The 24,246-nt window shown below is 39.1% G+C and overlaps 1 protein-coding gene across 1 annotated transcript; it reads left to right on the top strand.

Moving 5' to 3' along the window:
• The first annotated feature begins 895 nt into the window (after positions 1-895).
• Positions 896-24,162, top strand: tert (telomerase reverse transcriptase). The gene is made up of 16 exons (XM_028460910.1): positions 896-1,206; positions 3,186-4,461; positions 4,548-4,737; positions 4,827-4,980; positions 5,075-5,242; positions 6,398-6,559; positions 7,369-7,470; positions 7,562-7,647; positions 7,737-7,853; positions 7,965-8,036; positions 8,849-9,037; positions 10,268-10,394; positions 10,678-10,739; positions 18,421-18,545; positions 18,656-18,793; positions 23,742-24,162. The coding sequence occupies exons 1-16, from the start codon at positions 991-993 to the stop codon at positions 23,843-23,845; spliced, it is 3,288 nt and encodes a 1,095-aa protein (XP_028316711.1). The 5' UTR covers positions 896-990; the 3' UTR covers positions 23,846-24,162.
• Positions 24,163-24,246: the final 84 nt, after the last annotated feature.

Genomic DNA, 24,246 nt, shown 5'->3' with positions numbered 1-24,246 from the left:
GTGTCTATCTATATTTTGTTATATTTATTATTTTTGAAATCTTTCATTCTTGTATCGTCTGCTCTGCTGTATCTGTCATTTTATGTAAGTTGAGGACCCCCTCGAAAACGAGATGTTCCATCTCAAGGGGCATATCCTCCAATAAATAAATAAATAAATAAATAAAAAATACAACTAAATAGCAAATACAAATAAATAAATTCACCAAAAATGGTGGCAAGTTTGGTTCTGCATATATCCTATTTATGTTCTCATCAATCACAATGATTTTCTCTAATAAATTATTAAATGTAATAATACCGCCAAGAGATTTGCTGTTTCCACCCTTTCACAAGAAAACTATAAATTGTGGGATATACAGTAATTGTGTAGAAAAAAATCTATCTATCTATCTGTCTATCTTATTTATTGGCATGACAAACAAGTTTACAATGCCAAAGCAAGTGTGACAGAACGATGTACACACACACACACACACACACACACACACACACACACACACACACATAATAATAATAATAATAATAATAATAATAATAATAATGGGTGCATATCAATAAAAGCACGTTTTAAAATAAATAAATATTTTTTTAAATGCCACATTTGTGTCGTGCAAAAAAAAAATCTATCTATCTATCTATCTATCTATCTATCTATCTATCTATCTATCTATCTATCTATCTATCTATCTAATCAGATACTACACATACCAATTAATCAAATCCATATCCATTGATTTATATTTACTATGTAACTCAACACAGTCACTTCTGTGAAATTCTCTTCTTTTTGCTGCTAAAAGACAACAAACCTTTCCTCGTTTTCTATTGGTCAAACGTATCTTCGCGTGTACAACAAGACGCTATCTGATTGGACAACTTGAGGAAATGACGCGTTGAATGGATTCTGTCGTAGCGGGGTTTTTTGTAAAGGGCTAAAATGCTTCTATTTTCCTCTGTCAGTCACTCATAACTGTTTCATTCATTTATAATGTCAGTAACTGACTTGTCTGCAGTGCTGGACATCCTCCGGCAGTTGTACCGACGCGTACAGACCCTGGAGGAGTTTGTGGAGAGCATCGTCTTTAAAGAGGGACGGAAAGCTGTCCTCGTGGAGCAAACGGACACGAGCCGCTTCAAGTCGTTTGTTGGAGGCGTGTTTGTTTGCTTTGACAACGAACTACAGCAAGTACCAAGCTGCGCACAGGTACACACACACCTGTGGTTGTCAAAGTGAAGTGCAAACACTACTACATTGTGCTGCTTGTTGTTCAGTGTGTGGTTCTCCCACACTGGGGGTCACCAACATGGTGCCCGCGGACTACCAGGTAGCCCGCATGGAACACGTGAGGTGCCCTCAGGACTGTTCTGGAACTCTTGTCACCAATAAGCTCCATATAAGATCTGATTCACAGGCATCAAACCCACACAGATGCATGCAAATGACAGATGTAGACAGTAATAATAGTGGTAGAGTTACATACTGCTGCACTTTACAAGTTATACAGATTTATTTTCGTTGTATCATTGTGACAAATGTTTTTAGGTGTCACATATTTGGGATATGGGTTGTGATTGTGAATAAACGCAAAGTGTTTTTTTGTAAATCGTAAAATTTTACACTAATGGGTAAATTGTACATGTTTCATATTTTAAGTTATTAGTGGTTAGTAAAATAGGAACATGATGATTTACTGTGGAATGTAATGAAAATGAAACAATTGCATGAATTAAATTAAAACTTAAATTAAAAACGTAAAATTTTAGTGATTTTTTTATTTTATTTATTTATTTATTTATTTTTAACTGGTAGCCCTTTGGTATATTCACTAGCCTTGAAGTAGCTCACAGTATCACTGAACAAATAATTATTGCATTTGCGATGTTATCGCGATATCATAAAACACTTGTTTTCTAATCGCAAGCTGCAGTTTTTTTTTTTTTGTTTTTTAATATTTTTGTTTTCTTTTTTCCTGTCTTGTACTGTCCTGTGAAGTTCAGAGAGTGTTTAAGAAGTACAGTCCACATGTTTACATGTTTCATGAAATGTAAAGTTAGTTAGATATGTTGAAGAGGTAAAGACACAGATTTGTGTGTTTTATTGTTGCAATCTGTGCTTTGAAATTTATATTTTATATTTATTTAAAGTTTAAGTAAGTCTGAAATTGTTTATCATGAAACAGATTGATTTATTGCTTGTGTTCATTGAAAAATACATGACGAGGCCCTTGAAAAAATAATTGCATATTAAATCGCGATCGCAATATTGAGGAAAAAAAAATTGCAATTAGATTATTTTCCAAAATCGTTCAGGCCTAGCTCACAGTTTTAGAAAAGTTGGTGTCCCCCTGCTTTAGGCTCTTTTCTTTTCTTTTTTTTCACATTTTTGCCGATAGTTTTGCCTGGCTAAATGGACTGCTCCATGCTTCTTGGAGTAACCATGGTAACAGTTCAATAGCAGAGGTAATGATAGCACAGACGGTAACACTAATTAAACGATGCATCATTTTCTTAATTGCATTAATCAAAGAATCGTTTCAGGCCTTAAGATGTATATGTCTCCCTAAATGTTATACTTTATCATGGTTGATGCTTTTTGTTTTCAATAATATTGAATGATTTAGTATGGAATCAGAACAGTGTCATAATGAATGAACTCTTGCAGGGTTTTTCACGAATGCACATGCTTTGTTTTGCTGTTGTATTTCAGATTTACAAATGCACACGACCTGTTTCACAAATATATATTTTATGCAAAATTGTAATATAAATTCTGAAATGCACTCGCTCTACTTCACAAATGTTTTTTTGAGGCACACTTGTAATATAAATCCACAGATAATACAAATTGCTGAATTTACAATCTGCTTCTGTGCTGTGAAACATCTGTGTATTTGTGAGAGAAATGTGTGCGGTGAATTTTGAGACTGCCCATAATTTAGCAACTAGCTGGGATGACAATTTCTGAAAATTTTAATTGTAAGGGTATAAATTATACTGTTACATTAAAACTTTCGAAAAACTTGTAACTTCAGTCATTTATAAAGTAATATGTTGACTTTTTGACTTAATGACTGAAGTTACAAATTCATAAACATGCAGTAAAACTGTATTTATTGTACGTCATCAGATAAATAGAGATTGTAATGCTTCTATGACTGAGCTAAACTATCCTTCTGTCCTCAGATCTGCACTTTCCCTGAACTTCTGGCCTTCGTTCTCAACACTGTGAAAAGAAAAAAGAAAAGAAATGTTTTGGCGAATGGTTATAATTTCCTGTCCCTGGCTCAGGAGGATCGGGATGCTGACCTTTTTAAATTCCAAGGAGAGATAACTCAAAGTGCCGCCTACGTCCACGGCAGTGACCTGTGGAAGAAAGTCACGATACGCTTAGGCACGGACCTCACACGGTACCTGCTGGAGAGCTGCTCCGTCTTCATGGCTGTGCCTCCTTCTTGTGTTTTCCAGGTGTGTGGCGGTCCGGCCTATGACCGAGTGTCCATGACGGGTACATCCAGTCGGTTTTGTCTTCAGTCTAAGATCAAAAACTCACACACTCAAGATTCATTGTTCTTAAAATGGAAACGCACTACTGCTACCGTTGCTTCATCTAAGAAGAAGAAGAAGACAGGAGATGTCAAGAGAAGAAAACGAAAGTTAGAAACTGAGGAACAGGGTGAGGGTTCAAGAAAGAGGAGACGATTGACACACAAGGAGTTAAAAGAGAATAATCAACAGGTTCAATGCAAAACAGCTGAGCAACACTGCCCTACATCTGTGGAGTTGACACAATTTATAAAAATAGGGGAAGGGAATCTCCTACCACCACCAGAAACACAACCAAGCACAAGCGTCATTCACGTAGAAGGTGGTCCCAGTTGGAGATCAGGAACTTTCCCCCCTTTACCATCATCACAGTGTTTTATTCGCACTCTGGGGCTGATGTATGGTGGACGTGGCATGCGCAGCTTTCTGCTCAACAGAAAGAGGAAGAGTGCCAATGGGTCCCAAAGGCTGCGAGGACATGATTTAGTAAGGGTCGTCTTCTTTGAAGGGCTGCCGTATTTAAACGGACACGAAAGGAAGCCCAAGAAGCTCCCGCGCCGCTTTTTTCACATGGTCCCTCTCTTCCATCAGCTGTTGCAGCAGCACAGGAGCTGCCCCTACGGCCAAATACTGCAGAGATTGTGCTCTGAGCTCCAGGAGAACATTACAGGATACAGAGAAATAAACTCCCAACTATCTCAACACTGTGCACCTCACAGGGTTTACCTCTTTGTCAGGGAATGTCTCTCTGCTGTGATTCCAAAGGAATTCTGGGGCTCCAACCACAACCGACTGCAGTTCTTTGTCAAGGTTCGAGGCTTCTTGAACAGTGGGAAGTGTGAGAAGCTCTCACTCGCTCAAGTCATGTGGAAGATCAAGGTGAATGACTGTGACTGGTTGAAGATCAGCAAGACGGGTAAGAATTACAAATCGGTAAAGTAAATTTGACTTGAGGTTTGCCATGTTTCTTTGGGAACGTGACTCGACTTACGTTGTCCCCAGGCCGATGCCCACCCAGTGAGTATTTGTATCGAACACAGATCCTTGGTCAGTTCTTGGCTTGGCTTCTTGATGGATACGTAACGGGCCTCGTCCGCGCATGCTTCTACGTCACAGAGTGTGTAGGGCAGAAGAACGCCCTGAGGTTCTACAGGCACGAAGTCTGGGCCAGATTGCAAGATTTAGCTTTCAAGTAAAATAAACACACACTCAAACGTGCTTAAAAACTCCTCTGGGACGTCAGTTCTTAAATGAGATGATGTCAATATTTTTTTCTTGAAGAGGTCACCTTTCCAAAGGTCAGATGGAGGAGATGACCTCTGCTGAGATAGCCGCCCTCCCCAAAGGATCCGTTATCTCACGTCTGCGCTTCATTCCTAAAAGTGACGGCATGAGACCTATCACCCGAGTCATTGGAGCTGATGCCAAAACACGGGTGATTTTAAGATTCATTGAAGTTTCTTGTTTTGTTTTTTTTTGTATGACTGTTTTGACTATTAGAAAGAAACTTTGGTTTATATCACACACAGGTATACCAAGGGCGTGTCCGGGACTTGCTGGATGTACTGCGAGCCTGTGTGCGTAGGGATCCTTCCCTCCTAGGCTGTACGGTCTGGGGAATGAATGATATCCACAAGGTGTTGCGTTCTCTAGCCCCAGCCCAAAAGGAAAAACCACAACCCCTCTACTTTGTTAAAGTGAGTTCCCCCTCATCTCAACATGAGTTTAAAAACAAGCAAACTCCCTTTAAAGAGTAACTAAACCCCAAAACCACTTGTTGCTACTGAATACATTTGCACAGTATTTGGGTATGAAGAAGTGCTGTTGATTGATCCTGGTCCAACTCTCAACATTTGGCATATTTTGTTGTAAAATGTCCAGGTGAAACCCAGTTATTACAATTGATTTTTGCTCTTGGCTGAAAACAAGATCATGTGACATTTTGGGACCATCTTGCGTCACAAACAAGCACTGTTATCCCCGCCCCTTTTATGAAAACTAGCACCTGTGGGCTCTACAATCTGTGGTCAGTAGGTTGGATTGAGAGAAGAGTGGATAGAGAGGTATACTGAGTGATGAGTAGCTAGTTAGCATAGAATAGATTCTTCATTGGAGATTTTATAGTATAGACTGGGCGTGTCTTAACTGCTCCAAGAGCCCCGCCCTTAATCAAGCCATTTTTGGGTTTTCTCTCCTAGTGGCAGGTCAGGAGAGAGCAGGGGTTTTGTTACTCTTTAATGATTATCTGAACCCCCAAACCACGGTTTTTTTTTTTTTTGTGCAAATATTTCCATTTACTGTATTGTTTTGCAAAAAAATGTCAGACTGACTGCCCTCTTTAGGCTGAAACACGACTGTTACAATTTAATTTAGCTATTGGCTAAGAATGATGGTTTGTGACATTTGGGTGGCTTCTTACATCACAAGCCACCACTTTTAGCCCCGCCCCTACGTATTAAACTGGAGTAGAGCATCCTAACCCGCTGCCCTTGCATTTGAATGTGTGTACTAACCTGCTTCCTGCTCATCAACATCTCACTTTGGAATTTGCAGCTGTACTTTGAGAGCAATGGAGCAAAAGGTGCAATCAAGGCACAAATATTTTAAGTTTACCTTTCACCGGGCTGTTAACAAAGCACTATAACCTGTAGAAATGGTAAGTGCCGTAGAGAGTGACTAGGCGTGTCTAAACTGCTCCAGAAGCCCCACCCATAATCAAGGCATTTTTTTAAATTTCTAACTGAGATAAAATCAGCAAAAATCTCAGAGTTTAGTTACTCTTTAAGGTTAGAATGTTTCCGTTTGCATCAGCTGTTTGAAGGACTAAGTAGGTTTCTTCCTTTCTATTTAAGGTGGACGTCAGTGGAGCCTATGAGAGCTTGCCTCATAACAAACTAAAAGAGGTGATCAATCAGGTTCTGTTAAATGTCCAAGATGAACTTCTTACCATTCGCCGCTTTGCCAAAATCTGGGCCGATTCCCACGAAGGCCTGAAAAAGTCCTTTATGAGACAGGTAAAGTTCAGTCTGGCTTATAATCACTTTAAAACAAACAACACAGTAGTTAATTTAATACGTAGAGCTGTAGTTATCAAATATTTTGGTCATCGAGTCTTCTATCGATTATTCCAATGATTAATCAGATAAAATACTGTATACTTTTAATTAATTAAAGCTCACATTTAGATATACCACAGAAAATAGGACGAGTCAATTAATATTACCAATATAACCATTTTGTTTCCTTTTTAAGAAAAAAATATACTAATTTGTTCCATGTATTGTATATAAAAAAAAAAATGTATTATTGAAATCAATTTAAATGACATTTTATTTTAAATAAACAAGGCTTCGAAGCAGAGAAAATTTGTAACCAAGGTATTCTTTTTGAGGACCTCAAGGAATCGTTGCAGCCTTAAATTTTAACACGGATAATTTAAGGAGAAATACAAAACTCTTAGAAATGGAAATAAACAAATACAATAGAGTTCATGAAATGTTTTTAATTGTTTTGTGCAGCGTAGGCCTCAAGTTACGAGACCAGAAACTAGTGATCAGTCAGTTTTTAATCTGATCCGTTTACCAAAAACAACAAACTAGCATAGCAAACATGCTAACAAATTAATTTGACTCATGCCTAGAATATAATTGACTCCAAAATGAATTTATTCATCTCTTGTTGCACAAAATATACCAGATTCTATCATTTGAGATCGGTTGGTAAAAAAAAAGTAGTTTTTTTCAATTTTTTTTTTACGCTATTTACTTTTGTAAAACAGAATTTTTAAAGTTACATGATTTACTACTTTTTGCTTTTAAACCAGGCAAATTTCCTCGAGGACAACATGAGCTCCACCAATATGAAAGGATTTTCAATGTCACTGCAGAAAAACTGCAGGGTCCATCATGCCATCTTAGTGGAGCAGGTGACACTAATGCACCCACATGTTGTTTGCTTTTTCATAACAATGTGCTCTTTTTCTACCTTTAATCACTCACTACTTCTGTATGGTGCAGCATTTTTGTGCAGATTTTCTTGGCAACGATGCGTTGCAGTTCTTTACCCAGATGCTAGATGGCAGTGTTGTCCAGTTTGGGAAAAAGTAAGATTTGTGGTGCGTTTACACATAAATAAAGCTGCTCTGTCTGAGAATGGGATCAGATTGATGTTCTAACATATTTTACATATGAGGAAGTACCGTCAGAGCAGAGGGATTCCTCAGGGATCCGTGGCGTCCAGCCTGCTGTGCTGTCTGTGCTACGGTCACATGGAGAACGCCCTGCTGAAAGGCCTGACTGAAAACAAGGGGCTTGTATTACACTCATGCATATTGTGCAATGTTTAAGACCTCATTGCTTTTTATATTTATATTAAAATTATATATATTTTTAAGTCTATCTTTCTCCCTGTGACATGTAGGTGTTTAATGAGATTGGTGGATGACTTTCTCCTGATCACCCCCAATCTACATGAAGCGCAGCAATTTCTCCAGTAAGACACGCTCTACACATGTTTAATACACATCACCGTCCCCTCCCAAGAATTATTCAAGATTTCCTTAATCCCTAATGTAAAAAATAGTTTTCCATCAAACTGAGAAGGGATTAGCTACACTAATCAATACTAAAATAGATTATTATCCCCCACCACAAAGTGTGGAAGTTGGATGTAGATACAGTATGAGCTCTGTCCATCCCTCAGAGTTAAAGGGGACAGCTTTTCTTAGAAACTGTTTAAGATAGAATAACCAAATTTGGTGTGTGGCTTCAGGGTTTCAATACCTTGATGGGGTTCGAAAATGAGAAGTGCGCAACTATTTTTTCCGGAGTTATTGACCTTGTTCCGTTTTTTTACTCTATTTGAGGTGTCTTCAAAGGGTACAGCTTATCTTAGAAACTGTTTAAGATAGTAATTATATATTCTGATGTGATAATATTTTCCCATACCAGGTTGATCAGTGCTAATTGAATCTTTAAAAATCTGCATAAACTCTTTTCCTGTATATTTTAGTCGACTCTGTATTTAGTCGACTATATCTGTCAGAGATTTAGTCGAGTAGTATCTTAATGTCATTTAGTTGACTAAAACTAGACTATAACTGAAATATATATTGAATTTTAGTCAAAACACTGACTAAAGCTAAATCAAAATTTGTTGTCAACATTAACTGCACCCATCAAAACAGCAGCTGTATAGTAAATAATCGTGATTATAATCATGAATATTTTAAACTATTGTTATATTGTTTAAAAGGTTGTAATGGTTTTCCTCCATCCATAACGATACTTGCGCTGTGTGTGTAGGATCTTGTTGGCTGGAGTTCCACAGTATGGACTGGTTGTTAACCCACAGAAAGTGGCGATGAACTTCCGGGCGTCGGACAGCGTGTGTTCTCGTCCCGGCATCCGCGTGCTGCCCTCCCACTGCCTGTTTCCCTGGTGTGGCCTCCTGCTGGACACCCAGTCACTGGATGTGTTCAAAGACTACTCCAGGTCACACAACCAATCACATCTCAGTCTGTGGCACAGTTACTGTTGTTTATGTGTTTCAGAGTGTTTTTTTTTTTTTATTAGTTTGTTGTCGTGAGTAAGAGATGTTGAGCTTTTTTTTGTCATGTTTTATGGTTCTTGTAAACTTATTGACCCTCCCACATACTTTGTACTGACTCATAAACCTTAGACAACTCCAAGAGTATAATTTAGTTTATTCCTTAGTCAAGTACCCCTTTGTTTGACTACAACATTTTGCTTAGAAAACTATTTAAAAACAACTATAGAGCGTAATGATGGAATAAACAAGTGATAACACATGTTTTTAAGAATCTCATTTTGTAAATAAGTGGAAAGAAACAACATTTAATGCAGTGGTTCCAAACCTTTTTTGGATCCTGCCCCCATTTTGATATCAAGAATTTTTGGTGACCCCAAAGACATTTATTTTCTAGAGTTAGTTTCTGATCATGTTTGAGCTCTTATATATTATTTTTTGTTTAAAAAAAATAAAAAATAAATAAATAAAATTAAAAATCATTCAAAAATCTATTTAAATTTTTCAGAAATTTCAATTTAACTCGCAGTGGTTCTCAACTGGTCTCATCCCGGGACCCACATTTTAAAAAAAATTTTTTATTCAACCAACCAAATGTAGTTTTTCAAAAATAAATGTTGAAAACACACATACACACATATATTTCTTTGTTTAACGTAAATCTATATACTTTCCTGTGCAACATACAGTTCACAGCATGCCTGTGGAAAAAAAAGTGTCTTTCAAAATAAAAGACAAGTCCAATATGAGAGATATAGGTATTTATTTATTTTTTGACCAGCTGTCCGCGACCCACCCAGTAAAGGTCCGCGACCCACTTTTGGGTGCCGACCCACCAGTTGAGAATCGCTGCAGGTGACCCCCACATGGGGTTCTGACCCAAAGGTTGAAAAACACTGATTTAGTGGCTCCTGAATAGATTAATAGTTTTTATCATTTCTGGTCATCTCATACCTGGGGTCGGACCAACACTGACACATTATTTGTTAATTTTCCTCTCTCTCTCTTTCTCTCTCTCTCTCTCTCTTTCTCTCTCTCTCTCTCTCTCTCAAAACCCCCTGTATCACGTACCCACATTTGAGAAACACTGAATTATAAAACACAACAATGTAAATTATAACTGAACCTGTACTGCTTTATCATCCCTTTTTATATCCATACCCTTTCTCCCACAGCTACGCAGGCTTGTCTCTTCGCTACAGCCTCACTTTGGGCTCTTTTCAATCTGCTGGACTGCAAATGAGAAGGAAGCTGATGGCCGTCCTCCGGCTCAAGTTTAATGCCCTGTTTTTGGACTTGAAGGTTTGCTATATGCTGGAGATTGTGTAGAATTTTTAAAAATCTCTGAAACAAGACATTTATGAGTAAAAGCATTCAAACAATTAGTAACTGAACAAAAACTTGGGTTTGTTTTGTCTGAGAATATTCTACAGTTCATACACTCAATCTACATTATAGGCTGAAGAAAATGTTCTCCAGAGTGATTCACACTTGTTTCAGACTTCTCCAACTTTCAAAGATTACCATTAGTTTGCGAAAATAAAATATCCTGTGCTTCTCTAATGTGTACTTGTTTTCATTTCAGGTGAATTCACTTGAAGCTGTCTACAAGAACATCTACAAATCAGTGCTGCTACATGCATGCAGGTAAAAACAGAACCAGGAGCATTTATTATTTACCAATATGTGAATAAATAGTGTTTGGAGTCAAACTTATGCTCGGTCAGGGACCAGAAAACCGCCTAAATTGTATTTTAGACAGGGTCCCCACGGTTATTAAATACCTGGAAAAGTTATAGAATTAGAAAATAATTCCATAACATAATTAACACAGACATAAAAATTATTTCCAAAGCACTCACTTCCAGGTTAGAGAAAATCGTACAGTCAATTATATACCAAGACCAGACAGGATTTATTAAAAATAGACACTCCACAGACAATGTTAGAAGGCTGTTTAATTTGATCAACATGGCACAGAACTCTAAAAAGAAAACAATAATCTTGTCACTAGATGCAGAAAAAGCATTCGATAGAGTCAACTGGTCATTCCTCCTTGCTGTCCTTGGCAAATTTGGCTTTGGAGATTCATTCATACAATGGATCTCCACCCTATACTCTAAACCTAAGGCCTCAGTAACCACAAACAAAATAACATCCCAAAGCTTCACACTGCAGAGGGGAACGAGACAAGGTTGCCCACTCTCACCTTTGCTTTTTGCAATATTTGTTGAACCTCTCACAGCAGCTGTTCGTCAGAACTCTCTTATTAAAGGAATCCACTCATCCATCTCAGAACACAAAATTAATCTTTATGCGGATGATATTTTACTCTATTTGGAAGAACCCCAATCCTCATTAGAAGAATTATTTAAACTAATAAACAGCTTCTCTAAACTATCAGACTATTCCATTAACTGGTCAAAATCATCAATCCTTCCTTTAACGAAAAATTCATGGAACCCAGCAACCAAAAACCCACAATAACCCTCCCCCACAAATATAATTAAATATCTAGGCTTAAATATATCACCAAACCTAAATGAACTAATTAAACTGAACCTAGACCCTCTGTTGGATAAAGTCACAGAAGACCTGCGGAGATGGAACAATCTCCCCATCTCACTCCTTGGCAGAATAGCCTCAGTTAAAATGAAAATCTTACCTAAAATAAACTATCTGTTCTCTATGATCCCACTGAAACCACCAACGCAATGGTTCAAAAGATTAGATTCTGCAATTTCAAAATTCTATGCTGGGAATAAAAAACCCAAAATAAGCCTTTCAACTCTTCAAAAAAATAAAAGCGAGGGAGGGTTGGAAGCCCCTAATTTCACGCATTATTACCTAGCAAACCAAATTCTATATTTAACAGAATGGCTAAAACCAAAAGAATACCACAACACCTGGCTAGAAATAGAACAGCTAGACTGCAAACATATTAAACTCTCTGATCTCCCTTTTATCACTGTGACCCTCAAACGTCATAACTGCTTTAAAAACCCACTGATTGCCTCCATCCTGACTGTGTGGTGGAAAGCCCTGGACATTACAAATGTTCAATTAAAAACTAGCATGCTGTCTCCAATCTGGCACAACCCTGACTTTAGAAACAGAAAAACACCGCTCTATCTAAAAACATGGGAAGATAGCGGAATTATTCATCTCCAAGACCTCTTCGAAAATGATAAGCTCAGGACGTATAACAATCTAACCCAAACATTTAATATAAATAAAAGTAATTTTCTTCAATACCTGCAAGTAACAGAGACAATTAAGAAAAATACAGCAATAGATTTAATCACCTTGCAACCTCCAGAACTGGCCATATATATGAAAATAATCTCAACAAAAACAAAAAAACTCTCAAAAATATACAGAGCACTCTTGAATACTAACTCTAATCGCTTACCAATCGCTAAATGGGAAGCTGAACTCTCAATCACCACGAACACCGATTTCTGGACAGAAATTTGTTGCAATACCTTTAAGATGACTAAAAACACAAATCTTCAGCTAATTCAATACAAGGTCCTCCACAGATCCCACATTACCCAACAGAAAATGTATAAAATGGGCTTCTCCCCAACAGACATCTGCTCTCAGTGCACCCAGGGAACAGCTGATTCATATTTACATGCCGTAGGGCTTTGGTTTCTGATCACCGAAAAACTGTCCTCCATTTTGGACTACAGGATTCCTCTATCTCCAAATCTATGTCTGTTAGGAGACCTGACTATGCTTGATATTCCAGCAAACCAATCACAATCCATCCTTGCGGCACTTGCCATAGCAAAAAAAACTATTAGTGAATTGGAAAGATAAAAAATCCTTAAACATAAACCAATGGCGAAATCTCCTCATAGAATTTATTTCCATGGAAAAGATGTCTGCTCTCAGAAAAAATAAAATAACCTGCTTTGAGAAGCGTTGGACTCCTTTTCTAATTGCATTGAATCTTGATTTTTTATTTTTATCCTGATGATCTAGCCTGCAAGCAACTGCCAGCACCACTCTTTACTAACACACTGATCTAACTGTAGTCCTGGACCTCCATGGGCTTGTGGGGTGGCCTTGACCTGGGTGGCTTGGGTGGGTTGCTGGGGTGTTTTGGGTGCCTCTGTGGGTGCGTGCGTCCCTTTCGGGTGCTCTTGTGGTCCCTGGGCGGTTGGGTGTTGCTCTCCTGCCCCCTTCGTGCACATCTGGGTGGCCCTTGGTGCCAGGGGCCTGCGTGTCTCTCTGCCACTCTTTCCTCTTGCTCTCTGTCCCCCGTCTCGTCCTCCTCCGCCTTCGCTCGGCGCCGGCTCTCCCGTTGGGTTTGGCGTGGGTGGCTCCTGTCTGCCCGGGGTGCTGGTGGGGGGGCTGTTTCCTTCGCTTGGGGGGCGGGCATTGCTGCGCTGGGTGAGTGGCTCGGGGGTTGGCTCGTCTGGGGGCCTGGGGTGGTGGGGTTCGTGACTTCGGGACGGGGGGGTCCGGGATGGGGGTGGCGCTGGGGGCGGCTGCTCTTGGGGGCGGGACTTGCGTCCTGGGTTGTCGGGTGGCGGGGTGGTGCGGTGGGTTGCTCCGCCGGCCGGTCTGGGCGCCTTGGCCTGGTTCCCTGGGGCGCGCCTTCGCTGAGCGTGCTGCTGGCGCGGTGGGCCGTGCCGCCCCCTCCCCCTCCTCCTCGGGGGCTCACTTGGGGGACCGCAGGGGCCGGCTTGTGTGGCTTCGGGGGGAGGGAAGGGTGAGTTGTGGGGCCTCCCCTGGGCCGTGCTAGGTGGGTGTGTGTGGGGGTGCGGCCGGTGGCTTCTGTCCTGGCGGATCCGCGTCGGGGTGGTTGGTCTGCTGGCTGGAGGCGCCGGGCCCCGTGGGTGCCGTGTCTGGGCGGGGGTGCCCCGGGGGTGGGTCTCTGGGTTCGGCGTCTTGGGGTGCGCCCTCCCACCGTCTGCCCGGGGACGGGCTGCTGTTCAGCGAGGTGCCGCGCCGCCTTGGGCAGGGTGAGGCTGTTGGCTGGGGCCTGCTGTCCTCTGGGCTGTGCTGGCGTCGGGGGTGTCTCATGTCGGCGCGGGGGTGATTGGGGGTGGTCTCCGTGGGTGGGGGGGGGCTCTGCTAGCGACATTGATGTGGGGTTGCGGCGCCTGGCTGGGGGGGCATGGGTTCGCCTACTTATCGGTCCGTGGCTGGCGGGGTGGTTGGTGGCGGGGGTCTGCCGGGGCGGGTGGTACGGGCCGCGCCCTGCCATACCTACGGGTGCGGCCCCGGCTTGGGCGGCGCCCTGTGAGCCGGGCTCTGTGGTGTGGCTGTGCCCTTGGGGGGGGGGAAGGCGATCTGGCGCGGTCTGGGGTGCCTGGTCGGTGCGCCTGGGGGCCGGCGGGGCGGCTTGCCGCATCCCCTTCGTGCCCTCGGCGACTATGGGCGTGGTTGTCGTCCCTGGGGGCGCTGCTCTCGGTGCTGCTTCCGTTCCGGGTCCTTCTGGCCTGGGTTCCGAACCCTGCTGGCTCTGGGCCCACCGGCGGGCGCCCGCCGGCTGCCCGCTCCGTGCGGCTCTGGCCGTCTGCTGGGCGGGGGCCTTGGCTCCTCTGCTGGGGTCTCGGGCGGGGGGCTCTCTGGGCCCTTCCCTCGGGGGGTTGGGTGTTTGGGTTTGGGTGGGTGGGGGGTGCTGGATGCTGGCGGGGGGCCTTGGGTTTGGGGGTTGGGGTCGGTGGGGGAATGCGCTGGGTGCTCGGCTGCTTGGGGCTTCCTCGGATGTGTGTATGGGGGGCGGTGGCTGCCTCTCGGCCTGGGATCTTGGGGGCATCTGGGGGGTTGCTTGGGGCTCCCTGGCCTCCGCTCTTTCTGCTGGCCTGGCTGCTTCTGCGGGCCCAGGGCAGTTCCTGGGATTGCAGTAGCGTTTATTTTTTTTTTTTTTTGCACATATACTGGTATACGATGCACTGGGACACCTTGGGATGTGGGATAAAACTCAACCTTAACCTTAGACCCGTTAATCCCAAATACCTGCTTTAGGTACTACCATTCTTTCATTCCCCTGTTCACAGCCACCACCATTATAGCTAAGCTTCACACTTGTCACCATACTGGCTGGATTACACAACATAATAAGCACAATATATTCTACAACCTCACATCTCACCCTCACTGCAAAACAGTCTATTCTTCCCCACCTTTTCTATTTCCTGCCTTGAGTCTCTTCTGCCTGTTCCCTTCCCCCTCCCCCTCCACTTAGGTGTAACACTGCTCTCCCTTTTTATATCCTCCCTATAATAAAAGATTTCTTACCCTTCCTTAGGGAGGGCTGGTGATGGTCACAATTAAGCAATAAAATAAATCAATGTATTTTATTGCAGTAACAAAATATGCATTGCTGTCTCATAAGGATTGCACTTCCTGTGGTGTTGACCTTTGACAGCATGTGCAGACAAGTGAAAAAAAAAAAAAAAGATTTTTCAGTCTTGAAAAGTCATGGAATATTTGAACTGTTTTGGAAATATAGCCTGTTTTATTTTTAATGTTTAAAATATGTTAAACCCCAAAGATGTGAAGCGTTATATCAAAGTGAAAGTTCTGCGTACTGGCAGCATCATTGAGCGGGAATCACGAAATCTCACAAATTCACACAAATGTACGCGCCGCCTCATTTATAAAAATGTGCGTATTCAGAACGAACTCATGGAAATTTTGGAAAACATTTTTGGGGGAAAATAAAAAATGAAAAGATAAAATATTTTGGAATAGTTGGATAAAAAGTATGGGGGTTTTTAGCTCACGAGCATTTTGTACGGCACAGCTGGTTTAATAATGACCAGATAGACACTAAACATGAGCACAAGATGTATTACTGCTTCACTGAAGTCATAGAATGAGGAACATGTTCAGTATTACTGGAACTGACTCAGTTTATAACCTCGCTAACAATAAAGTTAGGCTACATCCATATCCTAGTATCAAATTAGCGATGCTGAGTAATCATTAGCTTAGCTTTTGAAACACTGGTTTTCAGCAGTTTGTTCACTTGAAGTTTGTCTCTTCTTTTTATTTACTGCTTCTTTTTATTGTTGGTGTTTAAAATGTTTCTTTCTTTCTGTTCAGGTTGTGTTCATTTGTCAGATGGTTTTGTGCATTTCTCAAGCTAGCTGATATACAGAGGTGATATATTCTACTCATGTAGAAGTACTATTACTTGATTAAAATGTCATATATAAAATACTCAAGTACAAGTAATAGTAGCTCAATGAAATAGTACTCGTTACTTTCGCCCCCCATGTTTATTTTTGGTAATAAATCTTGCTATGGTTCCCTTGTATACAGTGAAAATTTCATGTATACACTTAAAAACGGAGAGACAATTAAAACGTAATTTATTTTCCACAAAGCTATCTGTATAAAATAAAAGGTTTGTCAAAATGTACATTCTTTTTTAAAAAATAAAACAACTCCAATTAATTCAATTAAAAATAAATAATATTCTCAAGCTATACGTATATCTACATTTATGAACTTTAAAACTGAGAAAATAACCTCCATTCAATGCTGTTTTGGCGTTGTGCATTTTGTTTTGTTTTTTTCACAATTTGTTTATTGAATTTTTCATTAATAGGACGAACAACAAGAATTCACAAAAACCCTCCCTCCCTCCCCCAGCAATACAAGATTATCAGCAAATAAAGATAATAATAAAAAATAAAATTACATATCATGATAATAAAATAAAATAACATAAAAAAACAAGTGATCATAGATAAGAAGGAATATACAGAAAAAATAAAATAAAATAACTTAACTAGAGGTAAAATAGCAAATCACAGGCCTTCTTGTTATGATGATTATGTAGCACCAATCCTTGTCTAGTCGCAGACAGTTGTGCGTTCAGGTCATCCATTAAGTGTAAGAAAGGAGTCCACATCTCATAAAATTCATCAGTTTTGCCTCTGACTATGTAAGTCCATTTTTCCAACGCTAGATTGCAAGACATTCCCTTAATCCACTGACTACAGTTAGGTCCCTCAATATCCTTCCATTGTAAAGCAGTCACACGTTTGGCTTGCAACAGACAGACATTGATAAGTTTCCATTTCTTTACATTTGCAGAGAAGCCTTCAGGGTAAATATGGAGTAAACATAACTTTGCTTCCACTGCAATAGTGCATTACGTTTAATCTGGTTGGTCTGATTGTAGTTTCACAATGTCTGTTGATAATTTTTTATCAAAAAATAATTATTTACTCCGTAACGGCTTGGTGTAAAAATGTAACAAATGATCGTATTTTTCGGATTATAAGGCGCACCATCAATGAATGGGTCTGACTGGGTCTATTTTTATACATAAGGCTCACCGGTTTGTTACTATTATTATTATTATTATTATTATTATTATTAGGATGCATTAAGCGAAACAAAATAGTCAGATAAGTCACTTTATTCAACTCATTAACAATAATTCTCAACATTGTTCAGGTTTAACACATAAAATACAGAACAATACATTGACTTTTTCAGTTCAGCATGTTGAAGCACAGTACTGGTACATATCACTCCACGAGACGCCTGACTACAGTAGCCCTAAAGCGCCAAAAATCCATCAAGCAGTGCAGCTCCATAGTTTACCAAAGTTGTACTAAAACCATTTGACATATTAATTTCATACATAAGGCGCCCCTCTTTATAAGGCGCACTGTCGATTTTTGAGAAAATTAAAGGATTTTAAGTGTGCCTTATAGTCCTAAAAATACGGTAATCTGGTTGGTCTGATTGTAGTCTCACAATGTCTGTTGATCATTTTTAATCCAAAAATAATAATTTACTCCGTAACGGCTTGGTGTAGAAATGTAACAAATGACTTTACTTCTTTTAAAACGTACTTAAGTACAAGTAAAATGACTGATTTAGAAATATACTCAAAAAAGTACAATTACAGTGACGCGAGTAATCAATTAATTTCACCTCTGCTGATACAGCTTTAGCTTGATTGAAGTCGGAATTTAATAATTTTAAATGAACCTGCACACACAGGGAACGTCATAGCAACCTTTAAATATAATGTATGTGTATACAATGATAAGACGTATAAAGCTATCACAGAAGTGACTTTGCTTTGTACTACACATGTAATTACAGGAAAGTAAACGTTGCCAATCAATGAGTTTCACTGACGCTGTGATATCAGCACACTGAACATGATTTATTAGATCTGTAAAGATAATCCAGTAATTAGGGCGCGCACACACACATGCACAGATGTCAATCAATGCCTGCGCTAATGGGAAGAACAATCATTGTTCTGCCTGCCGCTATCTTAAAATGCAAATAGGAGTTTGGACCTTTTCTCTGTGTTTACTATTTTTCTCTGTAGGTTCCATGTGTGCGCCCAGAGTTTGCCCTTTGGTCAGTCCGTTGCTAGGAACCCGGATTACTTCCTGCAAATGATATGGGACATGGCTGAGTACGCCAATAACATCATCAGAGTCAGCAACAAAGGTGCATTTACTATTTTTTATGCATTGAGCAAATGAACAAGGAAGTGTAAAGAACTACAATGATTACACAACCCATGAAGATGATTTTATCCTCTTGTTGATGGTTTCCAGGTGTGCCGTTAGGCGGCAAGGCCCAGACAGGCGTTCTGCAGTATGAAGCAGTGGAGCTGCTTTTCTGTTTGTCCTTCCTGCTGGTGATGACGCAGCACCGATCCACGTATAAACATCTGCTCCCACGTCTGAACAAACGTACGCACCGTCAGGGAAACTCACATCTACTCCTAACTGTGTCATAAAGAGACTGATAGAAGACGTTAGGACATCCACACATTATTCTTTTCTTTTATAGAATGGTTAAAATATAAACGTTTTTACGATGGTATAACTCACAGCTTTAACCTTTATAAATGCATTTGGCACACGGGTAAAAGCTGAGGGGATTCCCAGCTTTAGATGGTCAGGTTTTTATTGTAAAAAGGCCAAGTTTTATGACCTCTGCCAAAAAGTAATGTTTTCACCAGCGCTTAATCATCTTTTAATGTTTTAATGTTACTGTTTAATAGGACGATGGCTCAGAAAGTTCTGAATGGATTTAAATTACATTTGGTGAGCTGATAGCCCTGTGGTTCTCAAACACATGTAGTTAACATTTATTAAAATATGTTTCATATCAAGCTTTCCCACATTTTGCCATTTAAAAAAACAATATAAATATAGAGGTTTACTGACACAAAAAAGGCTCAGACGCCCACACAGAAAATATTACAACCTATATTTTCATTGATTAGGAAGCCTAACAAGGTAACCAATAGATAGGAAATAAATTAGATTATAGATATTTGTTTTTAGTGTATTTTACAGCTGATTTAAACCCCGTTATCATTAGATGCTAACGCAAGAGAAGGTTTATTAGGTCATTTATTTCAGGCTCAGTAATTGTGATTAATTGTAATTGAACTTTAGCAATTGAGATCGTATGTGTAATTGACTTTCTGAGGCAAAATTAATAATTGTAATTGAACATGGATAATAGAAAATGTATCTAACTGGAAAATGTGATTGACCCCAACCCTGGCCTTAAGTTACATATCCTCAATTTAACTTATTTCTGAATTAAAGTACCAGAAATCTATATTAAAAAAACAACAATAGAGCATAATGATGGAATGAAAAGGTGTTAACACATTTTAAATATATATATTTTTATAGTTTTTATCATTTCCAGACATCTCCCACCTGGTGTGGGACCAAGACTGACCCTTGTATTTTCAGATCATGTTCTCATCAAGATCATTTTCACCATCTTCATTATGATTATCAATTTAAACCAAAAATACATATTTTAAAATCCACATATTTTCATGCTTTCATTTGTAAGTTTCCACTCGCTCTTAAGTACCCCCCCCCCCCATTGGAGACCCCTCGGTTAGTGGTTCCCATCTTTTGATATTATAATTACGAGGGACATATTTGTTCTAGAATTAGTTTTTGACCATGTTTATTAAAGTGTGTTACTAATACATAGTAGCCAGGATTGGTGCACAAAGTAACCAGATATTTTTATACTGCATTTTATTTAAACTAGATTTATATTTGAGTATAAAATACAGTTGTTTGATATTTATTGTGTGTGATGTGTTGACTTGAAGAATAATAATTATTAAAAATGTAAACATATAATTCTAATCAGTATTTATTTAACAATTCATAGGACATAATTCATATTTCAGGTGACCCCATTTTAATTCCTGGTCATGAGCCCAAGGTTGAAAAACAGTATTGAAGGGGTACATGTACCCCCATTTGAGAAACACTGTGATAGACAATGTCAAAAAGGAAGAACATTTTTGATTTTTGGAGGTGATCTGGAGGTTTCTGTAGAAACTGTACCTCTAAACCTAAACAGACTGCTCCTGTTCCCCATGTTTACCCTCAGTACATATTCTAGACCCTAGGTTCCCAACGTGGGGTATGGGTACCCCCAGGGGTACACAAATTGTCGTAGGGGGTACGTGAATGAAAATTAAAAACGCTGACAACATTGGAAACTAGAATATAAATAGTGCAGCTAATGCTAGGTAAATGCTAATGCTAGGCTAATGTTATTGCAAGGTTAATGCTAGGTTAAAGCTACAGCTAATTGAATGCTTATGTTAGGTTAATACTAATGTTATTGCTAGATTAATGCTAGGTTAATGCTGTTGCAAGGCTAATGCTAGGTTAACGACAATATTAAGTCAATGCTAATGCTAGGTTAATGCTATTGCTAGGGTAAACGTAAAACTAGGTTAAAGTTAATGCTAGGTCAATATCAATGCTAGGTTAATGCTATTTTCCAAGCTAATGGTAAAACTAGGTTAAAGTTAATGCTAGGTCAATATCATTGCTAGGTTAAAGCTACAGCTAAGGGAATGCTAATGTTAGGTTAATACTAATGTTATTGCTAGATTAATGCTAGGTTAATGCTAGTGCAAGGCTAATGATAGGTTAAAGACTATATTAAGTCAATATCAATGCTAGGTTAATGTTAATGCTAGACTTAAAGATGATTAATGGAAATGCTAACATTAGGCTAATGCTAAGCTAAGGCAGGACAACGTGCATTTTCTTCAGGAAATGCAAATATTGTAGTTATTATTATTATCATGTATTATTCCTCAACAGAATAGGTAAAGTTCAGGGACACATTTCACTGTAGTTCTACATTTTCTATGACATGTTTATTAAGTGTGCAGGAGTAGGGGGTACATGGCTACAGATTAAAGGTGTGAAGGGGGACGGGTCTGTGGAAAGTTTGAGAACCACCGTTCTAGACTTTGCTTTATCCTGGTAAAGATGATGATTTACATTAGCTGATGTTTGACACTGCTGCCTTTGCAATGCAGGAATCCCTGTAGATAATGATTCATGTAGATGATGATGTTCCTGTTCATCAAATGATTGATTTTGCTGTTTTACACAAATCGTTTCCTTGTTTTCTTCTCAGAGTAGTCATGTAAACGTGCACTTTAATGTTTCACTTTTCATCATGTTAAGCATTTGTGTTCGGCGTTGTCATTAGGAAGCTTGTACCAGTTTACTACTGGGAGTCTGTCACTTTAGTAATTTAAAATATTGAACAACAAAAACTACAAACGTGCTTCATATTAACAGAAATATCAGGGCACAATGAATTCAGGGACACATTTATGAATTTAGTCAAATAAAATCAATTACTTACACACACAGATGGCTTCTATATACATTTGAATGAAAATGGGTCACTTTGATATATACTGTATATAAGGATGTCCTGATACAACTTTTTCATTCCGATATTGCTGCCTTGCGTATTGACTGATTCCGATATAGCACGAATCATACATGCTTTTATGACTTATGACTGTTTGCAGTGAGTAGCTTTAGACCTGTGTAGAGTCTGGGTTTGGTGGTTCTCACCAGCATGTACCATATGATTCCTCAACAATTGTCTATGGCATTACATTATGTTTTTCTAAGTGTGCAGGAGTAGGAGATACAGTACATGGCTTCAGATTAAATGTCTGAAGGGGTTTAGAGCTTTGCAACATGCTTCAGCGTACCAAGACATTTTGGACGATTTCATATTCCCAACAGTTGGGTACTGTTTATTTTCTGGCTGCCTTATTAGAGCTCAATTTTTAATGAAACCCAAATTATTACAAATGGTCAATAAGTTAACAAGACGCTGCTGAGTCCAACACGTAACAACTTTTCTCCCCAAAATAACAACTTGTTAATTTTTTTACCTCCTTCCTCCACCGTCTCCTACAGGACGAAGGTGGAGGTGGTCCGTCTGTCTGTCTGTCTGTCTTGTTAGCACAAGATAACCTAAACAGTTATGAATGGTTTTAATGAATAATCAGGAAATGTTGATAATGGGAAAAGAAACAGATGATTGCATTTAGGTCTTAAAATACATGTATATACACTCGTACACATATTTACGCAAACATATTATAATTCTCTCTACATTGAAGCAATAAAACATTCACTAATAAATAAAATTATTACACTGTTGTGGGAAAAATATTTTGCCTGTCCCATAATGTAATAACAAAATGCTTTTATGTTTTAAGCTCAGCATTTTATTACATTATAAACCAGTTGTAACATTTTAGGTTTTGTTTTACTTTTTTTAAATTACATTTTGGGCCCAGCACTTTTGTTATATTATAGACCAGTTATTACATTATTTTGGGTTTTATTTATTTTTATAACAATTTGGGTCTTGTTACATTTTTCGAGTGTTGTTACCAGAGGTGTAAAGAGTACTGATATATTCTACTCAAGTAGAAGTACTGTTGCTGGATTGAACTTGTACTCATGTACAAGTAAGACATACATAAAATACTCAAGTACAAGTAAAAAAGTAGCTCAATTAAATAGTACTCAAAGTTACTAGTTACTTTCACCCCCCAGGTTTATTTTTGGTAATAAATCTTACCACGGTTCCCTTGCCTACAATTGGAACTTAATTTATTTTCCGCAAAGGCATCTGTTTAAAATAAGTTTTGTCAAAATGTACAATTATTTTTTTTTAAATAAAATAACACCAATAATTTCAATTCAAAATAAAAAAAATTGTCAGTCTAACAGAGAAAATAACCTCCAATTAATGTTGTTTTGGTGTCGTGCATTACGTTTAATCTGATTGGTCGGCTTTTATGTGATGCATTTGATTGTCGTCTTGTTTTTTTCATTTTTTGTAGTTTCACAATGTCCATTAATTATTTTAAAACAAAAAAATGACAATTTACTAAATTACAGTTGGGTGTAGAAATGTAATTAATTACTTTTTTTAAGTACAAGTAAAATTACTGATTTGGAAATATACTCATAAAAGCAACTCAATTACAGTAAAGCGAGCACTTTTAATCTGTTACTTTCACCTCTGGTTGTTACATTTTGGGCTCTAAAATGCTTTTTTTGTAGTTCAAAGTCTATAAGTATCAGGCGTAGTGATGTGCAGGAAGTTGCCGACACATTTTCGAGTTATAGGACAGGGAAATGTAGAGTCTGTGAGCGGCATCTATCTCGTACCTGTATCCCAGTAGTTCTGCACGATGAGGAGCAAAGTTATTGTCAACCCAAGTTAGTTTCTATGGTTTAAGGGAGTTCATTTAGTGCTTGATAAGAAAAAAGAAAGACATTTATGCTTCTTTTTTTCACTTTGCAGGAAAGAGGAGTCTGGAGCGTCGTCTCGGTGACCTGAGGCTAGCCAGAGTCCGACAGGCTGCTAACCCAAGGATCCCAGTGGACTTCCTTCCCATTCAGATGTAGAATACCAGGTGTTTACCACTGCCAACATCTAGAAATATTAACCAGACTCTAGAGGGTTGAGAAATGATACTCCCACGTCATAAATACCAGTTAGTCTCACATGAAATGAACTCTTCTTAAGGATTTATCTCATTGTGCCAAAGGTTTATAACGTAACATATTCCAAATACAATGTCAGGAAAACAACTGCTTAGTCATCTAATTTGAAACATTTAAGTGATAAGAATGAGTTGTAAATGCACCTTTAAAAAGAAATGACGGTCAATAAAGGCTGATAAATGAGAATGATCCAGCTACTGCTCAAGCTCGTGTCAACCCTACACTCTCCTTCCTTTTGGACTTTGATTTACATTTGGTTGTAGTTTTCCATGTGGAGGAAATAATTGCACAACTTGTGGATG

Source organism: Gouania willdenowi, chromosome 11, assembly GCF_900634775.1.
Source record: "Gouania willdenowi chromosome 11, fGouWil2.1, whole genome shotgun sequence".
Classification (NCBI taxonomy): domain Eukaryota; kingdom Metazoa; phylum Chordata; class Actinopteri; order Blenniiformes; family Gobiesocidae; genus Gouania; species Gouania willdenowi.
Note: the sequence above shows the minus strand (reverse complement) of the source record. Positions and strands in the feature narration are given on the sequence as shown.

Coding starts and splice junctions, on each gene's coding strand:
- tert (XM_028460910.1), top strand. CDS start 991: ATGTCAGTAACTGACTTGTCTGCAGTGCTGGACATCCTCCGGCAGTTG. Junction 7,471..7,561: donor ATGCCATCTTAGTGGAGCAG/GTGACACTAATG, acceptor TGTATGGTGCAG/CATTTTTGTGCAGATTTTCT. Junction 9,038..10,267: donor GTGTTCAAAGACTACTCCAG/GTCACACAACCA, acceptor TTTCTCCCACAG/CTACGCAGGCTTGTCTCTTC.